General features: G+C 47.1%; 1 protein-coding gene across 1 annotated transcript in view; it reads right to left on the bottom strand.

Annotated features, from left to right (window-relative positions):
* Window positions 1-23,115, bottom strand: part of LOC141080384 (myeloperoxidase-like) — a 57,081-nt gene extending 33,966 nt beyond the window's left edge. Inside the window, exons 1-3 of the mRNA XM_073565548.1 lie at window positions 22,962-23,115; window positions 5,056-5,149; window positions 4,522-4,697 (exon numbers count right to left, since the gene is read on the bottom strand). Of these exons, the coding sequence (XP_073421649.1) occupies window positions 4,522-4,697; window positions 5,056-5,149; window positions 22,962-23,037 (346 nt within the window). The 5' untranslated portion in view covers window positions 23,038-23,115. The remainder of the gene's footprint in view (window positions 1-4,521; window positions 4,698-5,055; window positions 5,150-22,961) is intronic.
* Window positions 23,116-23,496: the final 381 nt, after the last annotated feature.

The raw sequence follows: 23,496 nt of genomic DNA, 5'->3' as shown, positions 1-23,496 counted from the left end.
AACTTATGTGCCTTTTCTGAACGTCTCCCTCTTAGTGCCTTGAGTGAAGTACTCACAGTACTGAGTTAGACTGGAGTTCCTCCTGTCCGATGTTCCTATGAACTCTACTTGTACGGCAGACATCTGTAGCCTGCTTCGGGGACTCTCTGCTACCAAGTCCCGGCTCTCTATCTCGTTGCTGTTGTGCCCCCAAGTCTGGTGTGGGAATAAAGTGATGACAAACTTCTATTCCTCCAGTGTCTGTTGCGGGACCATTAGCATCCAAACAACCTCGGGGACCGGACCCCGGCCTTGCGCTTAGAACTTGGGAAGGGTTCTCTTCTAACCCTCGATCCTCTGTTCTCATCCTCTCCTCACGTTCCGTACTAATCCTTTCCTTCTTATGGAGAGTCAGGATTTCTTTCAATGTCCCTTCCCTGTGCCAGCGGACCCAGGTCACTGAGGCCGGCTGCAGCACTCTCCTTCCTCCATCCCTCTCAGAGGATCTCCTTACACAGGTCCTACCACGTCAGACTCCTGTGACTAACTAACTAACTCCTATCCTCTTCCCGCTCTTTTCGTGCAATCTAAACGCCACCTGCCTCCCAGCACGCTTCGTGTTCCAAGCAGGGAGCCACCAAAGGGTGCTTTGCTACACTACTGTTTTGTGTGGGGTGCAGGTGTTGGAGTGTGGTCAGGGGTCTCCACCTTACCTGGATGGTGGGGCACCACACCTCAGGAGGAGGTGCAGTACCTCTGTGGCGACTGAACCCTCAGGGGCGCCACATACCCCCCGTTAAACACAGCACATCCGCGAGCTGCAAGAAAACAAAAGTTGACAAATACAGGAACATACAAAATTTTTCAGTGCTTAACAAACAATACTTATCTAATCTTCTCAATATGAGAGGCACTCTTTCTTGAATGTTGCAAACAATTCTTAATTAACTATCTAGAGTCCTAATTCAAAAGTGCAAATTTCATTATCAACACATTTCTTTATCATCTTTCCTTTTCACATTTTCTACTTTCTATCATTAGCTTGAAGTGACAACCGCTGATACCTGGTTCGTCACCTGCATTTTCCAAATCTGTATATTTTATTCAGATCTCTCATTCCTTAATTAAAACATTCCTAAATCCTATATAAAAGCTGTTCTCTAGTTATTAATACTTTCATAAGACACATTATCAAATGCTTCACATTAAAACTTCAATAATTCTTATAAGTGCTGGACACCGCTCCCAGCCGGGATCTCTTGCAGTGTCCTTGGATTGGAGCTATGCTCCAGATGAGGTAGTCCTTATCTTCAAAAGGTCTATGTAAAACCAAGAGAGGGCACCTAAAGAGGTGCAACTATTTACAAACACAGTTCTGGATCATTCAGTGTCCATGATCTCCACAGTTCAGAGGAAAAAGTGCTGCCAATCAAACTGGGCAACAAAATTGGAAACAGAAAAAACATGATGAACAAAAATAGAAGAAGGCACAGCGGTGCAAATACCCTCCTGGGTAACAAAGTTAGGTTAGTTATTTTTCTTTAGTGTTGGTGGTAGGCTCCTCCTGGGGTACTGGAAGCTGTTGGCTTGGGCTGCTTCCAGGGGAGATGCTCTGGGTGTATTCATCCTGTTGCTGGCTGTCTACAAATTGCAGGTATTCTCTCTTCCAAGGAGTCAAATTGGCATCTGTTGGTGAGGGTAGCATTTCAGCTGCTGCTGGTTGTGATTCTGCTGCCACTGATCCCGCAGGGGTTGCAGCTGGTACCACTGGATGATGTTCTTCAGGTTCAGGTGATACCACAGTTTTGATTTTCGGCCTGACGCCTGGTGTTTCTGGCGTCTGTGGGCGCTGGTAAGGGTTGAGGCGGGGGTCTTGAACCTGTGGCAAAGGAAACCCATGATGCATAGTAACACCCATCAGCTGCTCAGACTCTTCTGCTGGGATCAGAAGATGTCGAACGGGGCGCGCCTGCTCCAGTCTCACTCTTTTCAGCAGGGCTTTCTTCCACTTCCCCATGGCAGTAAGCTTAGTGTTCCTGAGTTGAGAGCATAGCTCATCTAATTGTCCCATTTGGAGTTCAAGCATGCCGGCCTCACTATATGCAAACTCGGGGGTTAACCCGTTGGGAGGGGTGGCAGTCATACCTGGAGCTTCCCGTCGCTCACGACGTTCACCGGCACCGTCAGACCCAAGGTCCGAGACAATGGTGGAGCAGATGGTGGCTCTGGGTCCGCAGGGGCCTCCGGTGGGACCTGCACAGCCGCGTCAGGTCCAGGCGGGAGCACTGCCTCAGCTCCCGGGGTCTCCGGTGACTCTTCCGGACAGGCCGCAACCAGCCGTATGGACAGCGTGGAGGTAAAAACTTGTGCTGCCTGAGAAAAGTCCGGTGCAGCGGTGGCAGGTACCGAAGGTGAGGGTACCAGGGCAGCAGCTGTAACAGCAGGTACCAACGGGGAAGGCACCGGGTCCGGAGGTGCCGATGGTGTAGGCCCCTCCTGGGCGTGCTGCCAGCTCAACTTCCATAATGCCTCCTGCCTCAGTCGCAGACGGGTAGTCAGCTGGGCTATTTCCTCCTCCAGCTGCCGGCGGTTCATTGTGGAAGCCAGATCGGAGCCTTCAGTTGCTGCGTCTGGGAGATTCAGCTCAACCTCCCTTCGCCCTTCAGGCCTCCTCTCTCCTTCCATGATGGCGTCTTCTCACTCTCCTTCTTCTTCCTGTCTCGACTCTTTTCCCGCCACTGGCTCCTGCTCCTCCTTCTGAGGGCGGCGTCTTTTTCCTACTCCTCCATACCAGGCCAGTATACGAACCCCTTGGGGTAGTGGGCCATGTTGCAGTTGCATAGAAGTTCAGACAGGGAAGGCCCAGGACAGTTCACGGTCTTTTCTTAGGACCACCCATATTATTACGCCCCTCTTCTCCGCGCCGGCGGCCATTTTTAGCGTTCATTTTACAGTCTATCAAATTGGGTCTTCTGCACATTTCCACAAACTTTTAAGCTCCATAAATCGTAGGCACACAGAACCCGGTGGCACCGGGCTTCGTCATCCTGTTCGTGATGCCAAGTTTTGGGTCGCCCTCACACCCAGGGGTGTGGGGTACTCGGTGCCGGTCCTGATGAGCCTCAATGAGAGATGTCACAGCAGCGGGGACCCGGCCCGTGGCCCTGGGCACCCATTGTAAATGTTCAGTGTCAATGAATAAGTCGTGACGCCACCTGTGGTGTTCGGCAAGGTAGATGTTAAGCCTACGCTGCAGACAGATCCTCTGGGACAGATGGTGTGGTGCAGCAATGATAGTATAGCCCTCCACAGGCAGGGCTGTAGTCCCAGGGCAGAGTAGATGTGGTAACACTTAGATGGTGTAGTGTCAGGCGCAGGGGATGTAGCAGTGCTGGGCAGGTTGACGCAGGAATAAGTGGAGGACACCAGAGCATGTAGTTCCAAAGCTTTACTCACAGTCTGTTGTGGCTCAAGAGCCCGCATCGGTGCCATGTCCTCCGGGTCAGGAGCTCAGCCAACCTCCAGGCAAGATGAAGCACACCTTTCCAACACTCCTCCAACTTATGTGCCTTTTCTGAGCGTCTCCCTCTTAGCGCCTTGAGTGAAGTGCTCACAGTACTGAGTTACACTGGAGTTCCTCCTGTCCGATGTTCCTATGAACTCTACTTGTACGACAGACAGCTGTAGCCTGCTTCGGGGACTCTCTGCTACCAAGTCCCGGCTCTCTATCTCGTTGCTGTTGTGCCCCCAAGTCTGGTGTGGGAATAAAGTGATGACAAACTTCTATTCCTCCAGTGTCTGTTGCGGGACCATTAGCATCCAAACAACCTCGGGGACCGGACCCCGGCCTTGCGCTTAGAACTTGGGAAGGGTTCTCTTCTAACCCTCGATCCTCTGTTCTCATCCTCTCCTCACGTTCCATACTAATCCTTTCCTTCTTATGGGGAGTCAGGCTTTCTTTCAATGTCCCTTTCCTGTGCCAGCAGACCCAGGTCACTGAGGTCGGCTGCAGCACTCTCCTTCCTCCATCCCTCTCAGGGGATCTCCTTACACAGGTCCCACCTCGTCAGACTCCTGTGACTAACTGACTAACTCCTATCCTCTTCCCGCTCTCTTCGTGCAATCTAAACTCCACCTGCCTCCCAGCACGCTTCGTGTTCCAAGCAGGGAGCCGCAATGTGGCTTTGCTGAACTACTGTGTTGTGTGGGTTGCAGGTGTTGGAGTGTGGTCAGGGGTCTCCACCTTACCTGGATGGTGGGGCACCACACCTCAGGAGGAGGTGCAGTACCTCTGTGGCGACTGAACCCTCAGGGGCGCCACAACAACATTCTCATCCACTTTTTTCACACTCTTACGATTGGGCGAGCTACAGTGCTTGCCAAAAATTTCCCCAGGGTGAACAACTCTTTTAGTACAGATTCAGTGAGAAAAATAAGCTACAGAACATGTTTCATCACATGCCACTTTACGGCATGCTTTGCATGAAAGAGCAATACTGTATTTAGAGAACAGTCTGTGTAGTCATCATTATTGGTGCGCACCTGAGGCATTGACGGCATCTGGGTACATGGTCTTCAGTTTCTCAGTTACCAGTTGGCGAGTGACTTCCAAGTAATCTGCTGATCGGATAAAATTTCTAGTTGCTCCCACGGCTTGCTTGAAGAACGCCATTACATCTGATATACTTGCATCTTCCCTTTTTGACCGTACCTTTAAACTGAAAATACATTGAAATAGTATGGATTACAAATTTACATCTTAGACCATATACATTAAATAAAAGTAACTTGATGGTTGAATGAGCGTCATGTGATGAACATCATCTGATGAACGCTGTCACCAATGCGCTGCAGCGATACATATTGGTTATTGAGTCCTTCAGCTTTGTCATATATGATCAATTCCACCGGGTGAATATAGAACCATCTTTTTGGGAATATTTTTTTAAAACAAAATATTTTTTTTAACATTTTGCATCTGAAAAAGCACGGTCAACTTCATTTCAGAATAGAACAATCTGATATTTTGACTTATGACACATTTCTGTGATTGTTATACATCTTCGGTAGTCTTACTTTGTTCTAGTCTGGAAGTATGCTGAATCCACCAGCTTCTTGGCGCGTTTGACAGATCCGAGAATAACATCATCTTCTAACTTGTATTCTCCACCTTAAAAAAGGATAAATCAGATGATGCAAACACACTGACAAAACTGCATCAATACACAACTTAGGTGTCTGATGCTTAGAAACTCATGTACATAACTGCACATAAGCTGATGCGTCTGGTAAGTTAGCATGAGAAGCTAATGTACGGAGGCTAAGTTCTAATAAAATAAGGTTTTTAGCTGAAAAACACTTTAATGTAGACATTTAATGAATTATAATGCACTGGTGAAGCATAAAAACAAGTTCAGATCATAATTTATGACCTTTCCTTATTACAATTCTATTTAAAGGTACACTGTATGTATTGTCACTGCAGTCAGGACTGATGTGTCTTAAAGAAATTAAAGAGGATGTCCACTACTCGGGCAACCTCCTCTCAATCCCTATGTTTCCTCCTGGTAAAATAATATAAGGAGGTGGTAGGTCCCCTCGGTTGTTCCCACTTCTCTATCCGCGTGACCCCCGTGCACTTTCATCTACATATGTTATGTACCTGTATGTTATAGTGTTTTATACTTTAATGTCACATATGTGTTTTCTGCCTTGTATGTGCTGTATTTGTTAAGCCTTGTATTTTATTGTGGATGTTCCCCTTTAAATGGCTGTGTATAGTTAGGGACAGTGAACAGTTAATTAAGAGGCTGGACTTGCAGCCACAAGGAGAGAGGAAGTTACTGCTTCCTCAGAACTGCCCAGATAAGTTGGCCAGGGCAGATGTGATTTCCATCCGGGCCACTGTCAGACCCTCGGACAGGAGAGGTCTGTTGCCCCAGACTCCAAGGACTCAAAGGAGCTTGAAAGGGCTCCAGAAATTCAAAAGGGTTCCCAAAGATTGAAAGAACAAATGACCGCAACAAGGACCCCAGGACTCTGGCCCAGACTTCAGCGCATGGACTACTGTTGATCTTCAGCTGCTGCTGCAGCTGCTGTGGGTGTCAGGGACAGATCAGGAATCCAGTGTTGTACTCCTTTTCTGCTATTCCATCCTTGTTTATTATACACTGCAGAGAAGATGTGGATTCCAGTCCGCGCTGCCCAAATAATAGATTTCCAAGACGTAGTAACAGTTAAGAAGTGATTTACTCTACACGTTTCAGGGTGAATACCACCCCTTCCTCAGGAGATTACCACATAAGCTATATGTGGTATTTTCCTGAGGAAGGGGTGGTATTCACCCTGAAACGAGTAGATTAAACCACTTCTTAACTGTTACTACATCTTGGAAATCTATTATTTGGGCAGCGCGGCCTGGAATCCACATCTTCTCTGCAGTGTATTGTATTGTCGGGTCGTTGACCGACCTGTGAATCTGCGGCAGCCTTTCCTACATGTGCTTTAACCACCTAATACCAGATGAGCTGCTTCCTACTTAAAAGGTGCTAACTTACTATCAGATAAGACCCTATTGCGCTTTGTGTCTCCCTTGCTTTATCTTTCCTTTGTTATTAAAAATACGTTTTCCCTGTTAGACTACAGTTGTCAAGCTGAACTTCATTGCCTGGACTACCGTGGGTGAGAGATGTCGTGGCTGGGGATGTCCACTACTCGGGCAACCTCCTCTCAATCCCCATGTTTCCTCTTAGTAAAATTTTAATACTCCTATACTCACCTCCGATGACGGTGCTGTTTCAGTGGTGTCTCCGGGTCTCACATGATATTCTTATGTCAAAAAATGTCACGTGCTCCCTGTGGCCAATCAGAGCTGGCTTCACTCTCGCCACCTTCCAACAAATCAGCGACATCCGAGAAAGTGAGAGCTACTCTGATTTGTCCGCAGGAGAGTAGTGTGAAGAGGCTGCTGATTGGCCGCAGGGATCGCATGACATAACAATAGCTTAATTGAATGTGCCCCAAAATGATACCAAAAAAATGTCCAACTCGTTGTGCCTTCACGCAGCACTGTTTGCCAAAAAATAAAAAAGCTCTCAAAATATGTTAGAAAAGTTTTTTAACCCCTTAACCCCCAGAGTTTTTTTTCAGTTTTGTGTTTTCATTTTTCACTCCCCTTCTTCCCAGAGTCATAACTTTTTTATTTTTCCATCAATATGGCCGTGTGAGGGCTTGTTTTTTTGCAGGACGAGTTGTACTTTTGAACGACACCATTGGTTGAAATAAAACAAAACACTTTTACTTTTTTATTTAACCCCTTAACCTCCAGAGGTATTTTCGTTTTTGTGTTTCTGGTTTTACCATGTTGTGTACTAGAAAATGGAAAAAAATTCCAAGTGCGGTGAAACTGCACAAAAGTACAATCACACACTTTAGTTTTTACTAGGTTCACTGAATGCTAAAACTGACCTGCCATTATGATTCTCCAGGTCATTACGAGTTCAAAGGCACCAAACATGCCTAGGTTCTTTTTTATCTAAGTGGTGAAAAAAATTCCAAACTTTGTTTAAAAAAAAAAAATTGCGCCATTTTCCGATACCCGAAGTGTCTCTATTTTTCGGGATTTGTGGTTGGTTGTGGTTTTATTTCTTGCAAGCCGAGCTGACTTTTTTATTTATACCATTTTGGTGCAGATACAATCTTTTGATCGCCCGTTGTTGCATTTTGACTTTTTTTCTCGCTATGCCGTTTAGCGATCAGGTTAGTCCTCTTTTTTTATTGATAGATTGGGCAATTCTGAACGTGCCAATACCAAATATGTGTTTGTTTGATTTTTTTTATTGTTTTATTTGAATGGGGTGAAAAGGAGGTGATTGGAACTTTTATATTTTTTTTAATTTTTTTATATTTTTAAAAACATTTTTTTTTTACTTTTGGCATGCTTCAATAGTCTCCATGGGAGACTAGAAGCTGCCACAACCTGATCAGCTCTGCTACATAGAGGCAATGATCAGATCGTTTCTATATAGCAGAATTATTCACTTGCTTTGAGCGCCGACCACCGGGTGGCACTCACAGCACGCCGGCACTGACAACCATAGTCATGCCAATGAACCGGTGACCCGCGATCACGTGACAGGGGTTACTAGTGGGCGTATTTCCGGCGCGATTGCTGGAAGCGTTTGTTAAATTCCACTGTCAGCATTTGACAGCGGCATTTAACTGGTTAATAGCCGTAGGTGGATCTCAATTCCACCTGGGGCTATTCCGGGCACATGTCAGCTGTTCAAAAGATGAGAAAGATGTGGGCTCACTGCCGGAGCCCACATCAAAGGGAGGGAGTCCGACATCGGCGTAAATGTACGCCCGATTGTGATGTACAATGTCTGCAAGATATGTTTTCTGTTGCACTGTGCTAAAAAATCCTCCATTTTGTAAGAAGCTGCCTGCCAGTGTCTCAGTTACATTGCACCCTGCTGGAGCTTCCCTTCCCCCCAGGTGATTATAAATCAACTTCCTGCCACACCATTTGGCTTCTCTCAGCCTCAGCTGAAAGAGAAAAAAAAGTGTGGGAAATAAACTCCTTGTTTGAAATCAGGAATCAGAAGTAAACCTTTAAGAGCCTGACCTGCGAAAACCATATACCCTAGAGATATAAAAATCATATTTTTGTAATCCGGGCGGTCACAGCGTCGCTGCCGTGGTTCTTGCGAAGCGTAATCCTTTCAGAACCTGAGATATGTGTTCCAGCTAAACGGTGTATCAGAACTACTGCATATTTGGTCTTGAATTATTGTACTCAACAAATCACAACCAATGATGCCCTATATGTGTCTGTGCGGGCTGCCCCCACGGAGTTATGATTAGTATAAGTTTTCTAGTGTAATTCTAAATCCAAAAGGGAGAGGTGGGATTAACCCAGCATGCATCTCTCCGTGATGTCACATAGCAAGTCTATAAAGCATTTCCTGGACAAAACCAGGGCAGAACAGCTCAAGTCGTCGTGCTAGAAAGACCCAGATGAGCGGAGAAGTGCAGCTCCGCCTCCACCCACCTTAGCCGCATGGTCTGCCTAAGGAACAATATGGAACTGTGAGTGTAATCTCTTTGTTTTCTCCACTTTTATTTTATACCTGTACTGTACATATTTTATGTCTCAATTTTATAGCAACTTTTATCTGTAATCACTGTCCTCTTTCGGAAAATAAATGAAATAATTATTTAGATCTGTCTCTATGCTCTAAGACTCGAACTATACGCCTTTGATAGATAATCGCTACTAATTCAAGGGGTTTGCCACGGACCCTCTTAATTTAACACTGTGAATTAAGTAACCGTGACTGGTGGCAGCACGTTGTGCACGGCTATTGCGGCTTGCTGGCAGTCTAGAAGGGTCTTATATAGCTGAATGAGGGGCTGCGGCCACAGCTGATAATTCCCTTACTGCAGAAGCCTAATTGCCGGTTCACAACAGGCAGCCCGTCCGGCGACTAATTATCCTAGGTGCAGTTCCCTGACTGACCTGAGGGTAAGGGGGGCGCCGGAGAGCTGCGAGTTCCAAAGTGGAACTGAGAACGTGGGATATACATAAATCCCCGCAGTACTTGGAAGATTGATAGCAGTGGTCCGCTGTCCGTCGCGTTTTGGTGGCAGCGGGACCCCCATTAGTGTCGCTCGTAAGTAGACGAACGGCGGTGGGCTGTTCGTCACATACTGGTGGCAGAGCGGTGGGATAATCCTAGAGCATTAGTGATTTGGTTTGAGCAATCATTCCTCTCACTAAAAACCTGCACGGTTCCTGCGGGAATCCTGCATCATAGGTTTTGGAGAACAGACTCAGTGGTTACTAGTCCTGAGACATTAGTGTGTACTTGCAAGTATCCCCCTCCCGTTTCTTCTTTTTTCTTTTTCTATCTTTTATTTGGCAACCATGGCGGCAAAAGGAGAACCTTGGTACAACCGGCAGACAAAGGAAGTTCTTGCTGCGTTATGCACGTACCAAGGCCTTGACGCCACGAACAAAAACAGAGCTCAAATGATCGCGGCTCTAGTGCAGCTGGACAACGACCAGAATCCAGCGAGCGCAGAAGTTGGCCCAAGTTGCAATGGGGCTGCAGCAGAGGCTCCACTCCTGAGCGCTGGCCCCACATTCAACCAGAACGGGGTGGACCCCTATCTGCAAATGGCCTTGGACGAACTCCCCGCCGAAGACAGGGATGGGCGGGTGAGGCTGATCCAGCAATATCGGCAGGAGGCCCAAGCCGAACGTGAGCGCCATGCAGAAGCTCAGAGGGCCCATGAGCTGGAGATGCTCCAGCGGGGGTGGAATGCCCCCACAGCCCGAACCAGTGAGCCCAGCAGCGTCCAGACTCCTAAACCCCGGCCAGAGCATTTTCCCGTGATGGAAAAGGATGGGGACTTGGACACGTTTCTGCGAGCCTTTGAGAAAGCCTGCAGACAGTACCGACTGCCCGAAGACCAATGGGCCAGGTACTTGACCCCAGGGCTAAAAGGCAAAGCTCTGGAGGCATTTGCTTCTCTTCCGCAAGCACATGATGATGACTATCGCGCCATAAAGGAGGCGCTGATCGCCAAATATCGGCTGACACCTGAGGTATACCGAAAGAAGTTCCGGCACCTCCAACGTGGCCCACATGATAGCTACAGTGATGTGGTGCAAGGACTCAGGACCCACTTTGACCAGTGGATCCATGGACTGTCCGTTGAAACCTTTGAGCAGCTACGGGACCTGATGATCAAAGACCAGTTCCTGCATCTCTGCCCAGCTGAGGTCCGACAGTTCATCCTGGACCGCGAACCGACGAACGCGGACAAAGCGGCGCAGATCGCCGACAACCACGAGGCCAACCAGAAGCCCGAGACGCGGAGGCCAGTCGCCACCAGCTGGAAAGGGGGTAAGCCAGCAACCAACCCCAATGCCCCAGCTAGCCGTCCCTCCGGAGGCCCTGTCCCTGTTGCCAACAACAGGCCGGCTACTGACAGTCGCCTGTGTCACCACTGCCAGCGGCCTGGTCACTTCTTTTACGCCTGTCCGAACAGGCCGAAGAACCCCCCAGCCAAGGCCCCCGGGCCCAACGCCTCTGTTCTTTTGGTGGGAGGTGTGGTTGGGAGGGCTGACGACAACGTTCAACCTGTTCAGGTGGGGGCCCGTCTTGCTACAGGCCTCAAGGACACCGGGGCTGAACGAACCCTCATCCGTCCTGGACTGGCGGCCCCAGAAGAGTTTGTTGAGGGGAAAACCCTGACTGTCACCGGGATTGGAGGCACCCGTTGTCCCTTGCCAGTGGCACGAGTTTATCTCGATTGGGGTGCTGGGAGCGGGTTGAGGGAGGTGGGAGTGTCTGAAAATTTGCCCACTGATGTTTTATTGGGGACTGACTTGGGGCGGATGGTTGCATACTACGTCCCTGACACCCTTCCCCAAACTGATAATAAGGGTAACGTTAACCCTGATGATGAAGAGTTTGTTGAGGGGAAACTGAATGTGTTACCTGCTAATGCCTTGATGAGTAATGATGCAACTAACAACCATTCCTTCCCCAGGTACGATGCTGATGCTGATGTGAATGTACCAAAGCAAACTGATAACCATTCTTCTCCTAGGAAGGATGATGATGATGTTGATGTATCTGTGCCGACTGAACCCGTTAACCCTTTCTTTGAAGCGGTAGATGTGTCCACAGGTACCGAAGTGCTCAGCCCCGTCACTCTGCGGAGTGAGACGGCTGAGGAACCCCTGGCAGGAGTAAGCAACGGTGCTCAAGGAAATGGGGAGGTGCATGGGGACCATGAGGAAGGTAATGCCATGCAGCTGACCAGTGCCACCGAGGAAGGTAACTGGCCCATAAGTAGCACTGCTCCTGAAGTGTTGGGGGTGGATGGGGAGGTAGAGCCCAAGCCAGCACCGGCTGGTGGGTCTGTAGAAATCCCCAGGGAGACAGCATACATAGCAGCTGTCACACGCAGTCAGAGTGCCCAGATCGCAGGTAACGCACTGTCTTCTGGACCCTCTGCTGCTACCGGAGAGACTGAACCAGAGGTGAACCCAGAGCCGGTTCCAGAGGGTCCCAGTAAAGAGGGGACCCTGACGTCACTTCTGGCAGCCTCCAGCATGGAGTTCCAGGCTGCTCTGCACTCAGATGCCAGCCTGGAGAAATTGAGAGGTCTCGCCAAGACGCCCACCTCCGAGTCTGATAAGGAGAAGGTGTTCTGGGAACGAGGAAGGTTGTACCGGGAGACAGTACCCGGAGATCCTAAAAAGGAGTGGTTGAGGGAAAGACAGCTGGTCGTCCCCTATCAGTTCAGAACTGAGTTGTTGCGGATTGCCCATGAGATTCCACTCTCTGGACACTTGGGGATCAGCAAAACAAAGGCACGGCTGTCTCAACACTTCTATTGGCCCAAGATGGGGACAGATGTAACACACTACTGCCGCTCCTGTGCCACCTGTCAAAAAGTGGGTAAGGCGGGGCCTGCTCTTAAGGCTCCCCTTATTCCTTTGCCGGTGATAGAGGAGCCTTTCCAGAGAATAGCGGTGGACATCGTAGGCCCGCTGGCCGTCCCCAGCAGCTCCGGAAAGCGCTACATTCTCACCGTGGTAGACTACGCTATCCGGTACCCAGAGACAGTAGCTCTGTCTTCAACCAGGGCAGATAAGGTGGCTGACGCACTGGTGACCATCTTTTCAAGAGTAGGATTTCCCAGGGAGATGCTTACCGATCAAGGGCCACAAGTCATGTCTCGCCTAATGGAGGCTCTCTGTGAGAAAATGCAGGTGACGCAGCTGGTATCGAGTCCGTATCACCCACAGACTAATAGTTTGTGTGAACGTTTCAACGGTACCCTCAAACAGATGCTCCGCATACTGGTTGAGACCCAAGGGCGCGACTGGGAGCGGCACCTCCCACACCTGCTGTTCGCTAACAGAGAAGTTCCGCAGGCCTCGACCGGGTTCTCCCCCTTCGAGCTCCTGTATGGCAGGCGAGTCCGGGGACCCCTTGGGTTGATAAGAGAGTCCTGGGAAGATGAGCCAAACCCCACAGAAGTGTCCATCGTGGATTATGTCATGCGCTTCCGTGACAAGATGCAGACCTTGACGCAGTTGGTGCATGACAACATGACGCAGGCTCAGGCTGACCAGAAGCGCTGGTACGACCAGAACGCCCGGGAGCGGACCTACCAGGTGGGTCAAAAGGTGTGGGTGCTGGTCCCTGTACCAACGGATAAGCTTCAGGCAGCCTGGGAAGGCCCGTACGTCGTCCACCAACAGCTCAACCCGGTCACCTACGTGGTCACGCTTGACCATGCTCGGGGTAGGCGCTAGGCCTTTCACGTCAACATGCTGAAGGCGCACTACGAACGTGAAGCTTGCGTCCTACCGGTCTGCAATCTGCCAGAGGATGGGGAGGAAGATCCCCTCCTGGACATGCTGGCCCAGGCCAAGGCCAATGGGTCCATTGGGGACATGGAGATAAGTGGTTCGCTCACCGTGTCCCAGCGGTTGCAGTTGATGGCCACCCTGGAACTCTTCCGGCCCGTGTTCACCAACCGTCCTGGGAGAACGGAGTTAGCGGTTCATGAGGTGGACACCGGGAATCACGCCCCATTACGGCGAACACCTTATCGGATCTCTGAAACGGTGCAACAAGTCATGCGCCAAGAGATCGATGAGATGTTAAGGCTGGGGGTGATTCGACGGTCAAAAAGTTCGTGGGCTTCACCTGTAGTCCTCGTGCCTAAAAAGGATCGAACCACCAGGTTCTGCATGGACTACAGGGGGCTCAACGCCATCACAACCTCTGATGCCCACCCGATGCCGCGCATCGAGGATCTGCTCGAGCGGTTGACAAACGCCAACTACATATCCATCATGGATTTGAGTCGGGGATACTGGCAGATTCCCCTGAGCTCTGAGGCGCAGGAGAAATCCGCCTTTATCACCCCCTTTAGACTGTACGAGTCCACGGTCATGCCCTTCGGCATGAAGAATGCCCCTGCCACTTTCCAGCGGATGGTCAACCACCTGCTTCGGGGACTGGAGGAGTACGCGGTGGCGTACTTAGACGATATTGCCGTCTTCAGTTCCACCTGGGAGGAACACCTTCAGCACCTCCAGGAGGTGCTCAAGCGTCTTCACCAGGCAGGCCTGACCATCAAGCCGGGGAAGTGCCAGATAGGCATGCGCAAGGTCCACTACCTGGGGCACCGGGTAGGCGGGGGTTCCATGAGTCCAGAGCCAGAAAAAGTGGACGCAATTGTGTCCTGGCCCACCCCCAGGACCAAGAAACAGGTGAAGTCCTTCTTGGGCACTGCAGGGTACTATAGGCGGTTCGTACAGGACTATAGCGCCCTTGCCAAACCCTTGACTGACCTCACCAAGCAGAGGCTACCCCAAACAGTCAACTGGACAGATGACTGTGAGGCGGATTTCCAAGCTTTGAAAGCAGCCCTGTGCAACTCTCCAGTGTTGAGAGCAGTCGACAGCAGTCGCCCGTTTCTGGTACAGACCGACGCCAGCGAGTTTGGCCTCGGTGCTGTGCTTAGCCAGGTCGACTCGGGGGACCAAGAACACCCCGTGTTGTACCTGAGCCGGAAACTTTTGCCGAGGGAAGTGGCATACTCGACCATCGAGAAGGAGTGTCTGGCCATGGTGTGGGCACTGCAACGTTTGCAGCCCTACCTGTACGGGCGCGCCTTCACGGTGGTAACTGACCACAACCCTCTGAGCTGGTTGCACACAGTGTCCGGAACCAATGGAAGGTTGCTCCGCTGGAGCCTTGCCCTTCAACAGTACGACTTCACTGTAAAACACAGGAAGGGCAGTGAAAACGGCAATGCCGATGGGTTGTCCCGCCGGGGCGAACCCGCTGAGGTGCGCATGGCCGATTACCGAGATGTAATGCCTCCTTAGCGCCCTCTTAAGGGGGGAGGTGTGATGTACAATGTCTGCAAGATATGTTTTCTGTTGCACTGTGCTAAAAAATCCTCCATTTTGTAAGAAGCTGCCTGCCAGTGTCTCAGTTACATTGCACCCTGCTGGAGCTTCCCTTCCCCCCAGGTGATTATAAATCAACTTCCTGCCACATCATTTGGCTTCTCTCAGCCTCAGCTGAAAGAGAAAAAAAAGTGCGGTAAATAAACTCTTTGTTTGAAATCAGGAATCAGAAGTAAACCTTTAAGAGCCTGACCTGCGAAAACCATATACCCTAGAGATATAAAAATCATATTTTTGTAATCCGGGCGGTCACAGCGTCGCTGCCGTGGTTCTTGCGAAGCGTAATCCTTTCAGAACCTGAGATATGTGTTCCAGCTAAACGGTGTATCAGAACTACTGCATATTTGGTCTTGAATTATTGTACTCAACAAATCACAACCAATGATGCCCTATATGTGTCTGTGCGGGCTGCCCCCACGGAGTTATGATTAGTATAAGTTTTCTAGTGTAATTCTAAATCCAAAAGGGAGAGGTGGGATTAACCCAGCATGCATCTCTCCGTGATGTCACATAGCAAGTCTATAAAGCATTTCCTGGACAAAACCAGGGCAGAACAGCTCAAGTCGTCGTGCTAGAAAGACCCAGATGAGCGGAGAAGTGCAGCTCCGCCTCCACCCACCTTAGCCGCATGGTCTGCCTAAGGAACAATATGGAACTGTGAGTGTAATCTCTTTGTTTTCTCCACTTTTATTTTATACCTGTACTGTACATATTTTATGTCTCAATTTTATAGCAACTTTTATCTGTAATCACTGTCCTCTTTCGGAAAATAAATGAAATAATTATTTAGATCTGTCTCTATGCTCTAAGACTCGAACTATACGCCTTTGATAGATAATCGCTACTAATTCAAGGGGTTTGCCACGGACCCTCTTAATTTAACACTGTGAATTAAGTAACCGTGACTGGTGGCAGCATGTTGTGCACGGCTATTGCGGCTTGCTGGCAGTCTAGAAGGGTCTTATATAGCTGAATGAGGGGCTGCGGCCACAGCTGATAATTCCCTTACTGCAGAAGCCTAATTGCCGGTTCACAACAGGCAGCCCGTCCGGCGACTAATTATCCTAGGTGCAGTTCCCTGACTGACCTGAGGGTAAGGGGGGCGCCGGAGAGCTGCGAGTTCCAAAGTGGAACTGAGAAAGTGGGATATACATAAATCCCCGCAGTACTTGGAAGATTGATAGCAGTGGTGGGGCATCCAAATTAAACTCCCCCTGCGGCAAATTGTAGAGCGAGATTAGCTTGCTGGATATTTTTGTCACATGGTGCCAGTGGTGGGATAACTAAGATAAGCCCCACTGCGCCTGTGATAGCCGTGTGCCGGCATTGTGTCTCGTCCCTCCGTCCGCTGATACACCCGTGTCAGTGGTGGGACTGTGACATAGTGGTGACACAGGGTCCGCTGTCCGTCGCGTTTTGGTGGCAGCGGGACCCCCGTTAGTCGCCTCCGTAAGTGGACGAACGGCCGTGGGCTGTTCGTCACACCGATGTCGGAAAGGGGTTAAACAGGTTTTTTTGCAGCAAAACTTAAAATCCCTGTTATAAATCTGGTATCACTGGAATCTCACCGACCCAGACAATAAAGCGGTTTTATCACTTATACCGTATGGTGAGCATTGCAAGAATAAGAACTATTCTTGAACTGCTGTCTGTTTGTTCAATCTGCCTCCCAAAAATCAGAGTACAGCTCGGGTTACATTTATCTTACGCTCTCCTGTGAGCTTGTATGTCAGGATTTCCATGTAAAACCCAAAGAACGCAATTCAGACAAAGCCCCGATGGAAGCACTCACTTATGAGGCACGTGGAGTCACTTTTGACTCTCTCTAGTCTCTGTTCCGGTGGTGTCACATTATTTTAGAATTTTTTTTAGCGCATAAGTGTGGAAGACCACAATTCTGTGTGCCCCTAAAAAGATGGATATCATCTCAACAGATGCTGAAAGGAGTCTAAAGTGTTTCTAACTGCCTCATTGTGGTGGGTGGTTCCAACTGGGTTTTGTCTGAATTGCATTTTTCTAGGATTTACATGGAAACCCCAACGTAAGTGCTCAGAGTAGAATGCAAGAATGTGATCCCAGCTTTATCCCCCAAAATGTTACAAATGAATACCCTAACTTATCCTGCCCCAGCCCCCACTCAGGTCTGTCACCTGTCACTGGAATTATAGGGGGTCCTACGTTACCGGTAGAACAAAGACTTTGAAAAAAGGAACATTCTCCTACCCCCTCAAATAAAATCAAGTGAAATGTGTGCTCCCAAATCCAAATGCCCCCCTCCTTCTAAACCCCACTGTGCCTAAACCACGGTAAACAGCCACATGTTTGGCATCGTTTTGGGGAGAGCGCGTTTATCAATTTGCGGGGTGCGTGTCTCCAGGAGTACAAGCTGCGCACAATGTAAGGGGGCTCTAGACTATTTGGGAGTTCTACACTGTATGGAGGAACAATGTATGGGCCGTAAGCTGGTTATATCTGGATAATACAAAATAGTCACTGCAGCCAAAGATGAATTCATTGAGAGGTGCAGTTTCTACAATGGGGTCACATTTTAGGGTTTTGTACTGTTCTGACACCTTAGGGGCTATGCAAATGTCGCCCGCAAATTATTCTAGCAAATTCTGTGCTCCAAAAGCCAAACAGTGCTCCTTCCTTCTCAGCCCTAATATGTGTTCCAACAGTAGTTTCCGATGACAAATAGGGTATCAAAGCATTCTGGAGAAATTACGCAATAAATTGTGGGGTACAGTTTCACCTATTAAACCTTGTGTAACTGACAAATTTGCAGCAAATTCAAAAATTACCTTTTTACAACTAAAATATTAAGTACTACCTTCCAATGTTATACAATTCTGTGAGACACATGTGGGTTCAAAATACTAACCATAACCCTAGATGAAACCCTCAAGCACTGAAGCTTCTAATGTTAAATCACTTGGGGGAGGGTCTGTTTATTTGGCACCTCATTGGCTCGGCTAATGGAGCCCCCAATCTGTTCAAACAGAATCTGCATTCTAAAAGCCATGTTGCGCTCCTCCCCATCTGATCCCTGTCATGCTCAGCGATAGTGTACCACAACATATGGGGCACTGCCCCGTTCAATAAAAATCGCATAAAAATTATGGGGTCCATTTTATCTTATTGCCCCTCGTGGAAATTCAAAATTTGGTGCTAAATAGTATTTTAGTGGAAAAAAGTAGTGTACAACCACATATGTGATACTGTCACGCCAAGTAAAAATTGCATAACAAATTTTGGGGTCCATTTTCGCCTGTTATCCCTTGTCTAATATATAAAGCTCAAGTGTGTGTATGTATGTATGTGTGTATGTGTGTATGTCCGGGATTGGCATCCGCACCGTCGCAGCTACAGCCACAAAATTTGGCAAAGTCACACATCTGGACCCCGAGAATGTCCTAAGCGATGTTGTGAGGCGAAATTTTAACCCCGCGCGTTCCAATTCACCAAACAATTTTGGCCCTATCTACATAATGGGGAAAAAGTGTGTGTGCATCAAGCCCCGCCCCTCATTATGATGTCATAATGGTTGCCATGGCGACGCTGATGTCATCATAGGTTGCAAGCCCTGCCGCTCATTATGATATCATAATGGTTGACTATGGGATGGAGGATGTGTGATGGGTATATGGGCACTGGACTATGGGATGGAGGATATGTATGATGGGTATATGGGCACGGGACTATGGAATGGAGGATGTGTGATAGGTATATGGGCACTCGACTATGGGATGGAGGATATGTATGATGGGTATATGGGCGCAGGACTATGGGATGGCGGATATGTATGATGGGTATATGGGCACGAGACTATGGGATGGAGGATATGTATGATGGGTACATGGGCACGGGACTATGGGATGAAGTATATGTATGACGGGTATATGGGCATGGGACTATGGGATGGAGGATGTGTGATGGGTATATGGGCATGGGACTATGGGATGGAGGATGTGTATGCATTTGAGCATGTCTGCGAGTGTGTCTATAAGCGTGTCTTTATGCATGTTGCAAGCGTGTCTGTGGGTGTGTCTATAAGCATGTCTGCATGCATGTGTATAATCATTTCTATAAGCATGCCTGCAAGCTAGACTGCATGTCTGCTTGCTTGCATGCGTGTTTTCTTGCGTGCATGTCTGCTTGTGTGTTTGCTTGCGTGTGTGTCTGCGTGTGTGTCTGCTTGCATGCGTGCGATTCTCCGTGCGATTGTTTATAAGCATGTTTGTGTGCGTGCGTATATAAGAGTGTCTATAAGCATATCTATGTACTTATCTAAGTGAGTGTGTGAGTGTCTTTCTGTACATGTCTGCATGCATGTCTTTGAGCGTGTCTGCGAGGGTGAGTCCGACTATACACTATATACACAGCTGCACTCTATATTCCTTACCACAGTATATATTGTGGAGCTGTGTATACTTCTGTCCTGTATAATTGGTGTAATTCTCAGTATCTGAGCTTATTATGTGTGTGTCTGTGTGTATATGCATGTATATATGTGTATGTGTATATATTTAATATATATAATCACTCTGATAAATTGTGGAAAGCGGCAGACTCTTTATTAACCCATGTGGCAACGTGTCAGATCCATAACATAGCCTTTCTCTGCTGTGGAACTAAACTGTTGCCACATGGGCTAATAGAGAGTCTGCCCCTCCCCACTTGCTCATGGCCCCGGCACTTGCGATACGTACCTCTTCCTGCTCCTCCGCTGTGGCGTCTTCTGACTGTGACGTTTCAGGTCAGCGGGTGCGATGAGGTCACTTCTGTGCGCCCTCTGCCTGAAGAGTCACAGTGCAGAGAGCCGGAAGATGGTGACGCTAAGGTGTCCAGAGAAGAGTAGCGGCCAGCGAGGAGAGGGGAGGATTTTAGGTTTCTTTTTTTTAAATGTTTTGAGCCATATATGGGGCCCATCATATACTGGAGCATCATATGGGGTACATCATATACTGAAGCATCATATGGGGAACATTATGTATTGAGCATCATATGGGGCCCATTATACTGAAGCATAATATGGGGCCCATTATATACGGGAACATCATATGAGGCCCATTATATATGGAGCATTATATGGGGCCCATCATATAATGGAGCATCATATGGGGCCCATTATATATGGAGCATTATATAGGGCCCATCATATAATGGAGCATCATATGGGGCCCATTATATATGGAGCATTATATGAACCCCATTCTGTTTGTAGCAATGTATCGGACCCATCATATAAAGTACTGAGCATTATATGGAACTTATTCTGTATGCAGCATTATATGGGGCCCATTCTGTATGGAGCAAGGTATGGGGCTCATTATACTGTATGCAGTATTATGTAGGGCTCATTCCACTGTTTGGAGCATTATCTGGGGCTCATTATAGTGTTTGGGGTCATTATATGGGTTTCATTATACTGCTGGGAGCAATATATGGTGAGCAATATATGGAGCTCATTATACTGTATGGAACACTATGTGGTACCCACAATGCTGTATGGAGCAAAATATGGGGCTCATTATACTGTATGGAGCACTTTGGCATACCCATAATACTGTATGGAGCAATATATGGGGCTCAATATATTGTATGGAGCACTATGTGGTACTCATAATACAATATGGAGCATTATATGGGGCTTATTATTTTGTATGCAGCAATATATGGGGCTCATTATTCTGTATGGAGCATTATATGGGGCTCATTATTCTGTATGGAGGACTATACTGTCTGGTTTCTGACCTATTGTACAATAGTTATCACTCATGTAATGTAAGAAGTGAAATCTTTGGCATTGTATACCTAGATTTCTCTGCTGTATATGTGCATTATGAATTGTGGTATGTGTTAAAGGGGCCACTGAAACTTTCACCCGGGGCCCTCAAAAACCTGGAGCCAGACCTGTATGACTTGCACACTACCCACTTCTCCTGTCTTGTTGTCAAAGAGGCCACATTGTACTTTGGGAGGGTCAATTTTGGTTTAGTATTTTAAATATTACTATGGCCAAATAAAAATAAAATATTGGAAAAACGGTTTAAATGCATTATCCCATGTAATCCCCTCTCCTCTGGATAGGGGATAACTTTTCAATTGCTGGAGATCCGACTGCTGGGACCCCCATGATCCTGAAAATTGGAACTATGTAGAGCAGCATGTAAATGCAGCTGTGGTCGATCATACGCAGTGTGGTGCCATTCACATGTGGCTCTTGAAATGTCTGCTTTTAGGAGATTGAGGAGCACGACAAAGTAAAGCAAAATTCACTGACTGAGGTGAGGAGTGTTATAGTTTGTGGGCTGGTGGGGTTTGTGTGGCAGGGCTGCTTTTTTGTCCCAGTCCGGCCCTGATATATGGGCACGGGACTATGGGATGGAGGATAATTATAATTTGTTATAACTAACCAGAGTTAGTTACTATGCCCGGGCAGCGCCGGGCTCTTCAGCTAGTTCCTTATAAAAAGGGAAAAAATGGAGATAAAGCAACACATTTGAGGAAAACGTGAAAGGTAAAAAAAATTTCCTGACAAGAATTTTGAAGTATTTGATGAATGCACTTTTTTAGATGGTATAACTTTTGGGGAGTTTCCAATATATATAGAGAGTAGGAAAAATGGATTCTCTAGAGTGATCCATAAGGTTAAAATTTCACATTACAAACCTTGGTGTGATCACACAAGAGAATCCATTTTTCTTCCTCTCTCTGCAATTGAAGTGCCTCTGACACTTCGTGCAGTGATCCACACTGCGGTGTTTGAATGCATAGTGGAGATGGGATTTCAGAAAATCCCATCCACTATGCTGTAATATCTGGACGCTGTGGATTGGACGCTGCAGCTGTACGCAGCGTCCAATCCGCAGCAAATACTGACCGTGGAAACATACCCTCCGGGCCCCGATGTCAAGAAACACGCAGGTCCCATCTGTACTATACAAGTATGGAATATCTTGCCAAGGGAGGAAAAACCTTTTAGCAATTATCTTTTCTTGTCATTTCATTTACAATTATCGGTAAAGATCCTGAGAATGGAGCAATCCTTTGTATCATATGTAAGTCATTGTTCCATTAATTATCTATGAGACTGCTGGAGACTGCTGAGTACTGTACAGCAGTTTGTGGGTGCATGCCCAGTTACGTTTTTGCATGCGTTTTTTTTGTGTTTTAGTGTGTTGTTTTTTTTCCCCATTCATTAAAATGGGTGAAACATGTTGCAAAAACACTAAAACGGCTTCAAATCTTCAATGAAAAAATAAAATAAAAAAGCAACATGGACATGAGATTTCAGAAATCTTATTCAGTTTTCTGGAGCATTAAAATGCTGCTTTTGTCACTGCAAAAACGGTTTGGTAAAAAATGCAGGAAATATATGCAATGTGTGAACATTCTTCATTTAACACCCCAATAAAAATGCATCCGTAGGATATATTACAACCGTTGAACTATTACCAGTGTTATGTATATGGAATCCTGCAAAGAAAGATATAAGTTACAGAGCAGTGACATTTATGTAAGCGCTTGTTCACACACTGTGTTTTTGCTGTGTTTTCTCAATGCAGAATTTGTGAAATTTCAAGCACATGCAACTTTCCTTATAGATTTGAGCCTTCAGAAAGTTTTTTTTCTTTTTTAATCTGCAGCAGGGTCAATTCTTCCAGCTTTTTTGCAATTTTTTTCATCCATTCAAATGAATGGGGAAAAAAACGTAAGTAAAAAACGCATCAAAAACGCACACAAGAACACGCAGAAAATACAGCCACATGGTGCTTAATTTACACAGTGTTTTTCCTGCCAACACTCTGGTCTTTGTAGCACGAAAGTTTGCTGCAAATATAAATGTGTGCACATACCCCAAAAATTACTGTTCAAAATTGTAATGAAAAAAAAATATTTTTTTTTCCCATAGTTGATAATGATATTGCATTATGTTGTAACACAATTACAAAGAAAAACAATTTACCTTGACTGGAAGTTGCTTTTATCTGTGTTAGTAAAGTTGCCAGCAGGAATGCAGCACAAATATGCAGAAACTTCATTTTGTGACATCTGAAAAAAAAATACAATGAAATAAAACTAACTGATATGAGTCAATGTAAAAGACTGTAAGTATAATCTTACCTGCTCTTTCTCTAAGTAAAGTCTCTCCACTCACCTTGTAATTTATAGGCAGGGCTGTAAAGAGTGACAGGACAGAGTGACATCCCATGGGCGGCCCAATAGTGTGGCAGCACCAATCTGTAGGGTCCTGATGGTTACGTGCAGGATATTATCATTAAAAAAGTTAAAAAAAAATAATATTTTTGTAATCTGCTGAACATCTAGATAACATTGCAGGGAGTCGGTAGTCGATTAAATATTAATGTATCACATTGTATATCAAACAACTTCATTGATGCAATACTTGATTTACAGAAGGAAGTACTGCTATATCTAGAAATCTATGCAATCAATCAAAAAGCATTGTTTTTTCCAAAATTTGTTAAAAAAATCTATTT

The sequence above is a fragment of the Dendrobates tinctorius genome, unplaced genomic scaffold (assembly GCF_039654945.1).
Source record: "Dendrobates tinctorius isolate UK_male_01 unplaced genomic scaffold, ASM3965494v1 ptg000016l, whole genome shotgun sequence".
Classification (NCBI taxonomy): Eukaryota; Metazoa; Chordata; class Amphibia; order Anura; family Dendrobatidae; genus Dendrobates; species Dendrobates tinctorius.
The sequence above is the reverse complement of the archived record's forward strand: the minus strand, read 5'-3'. Positions and strand labels throughout refer to the sequence as shown.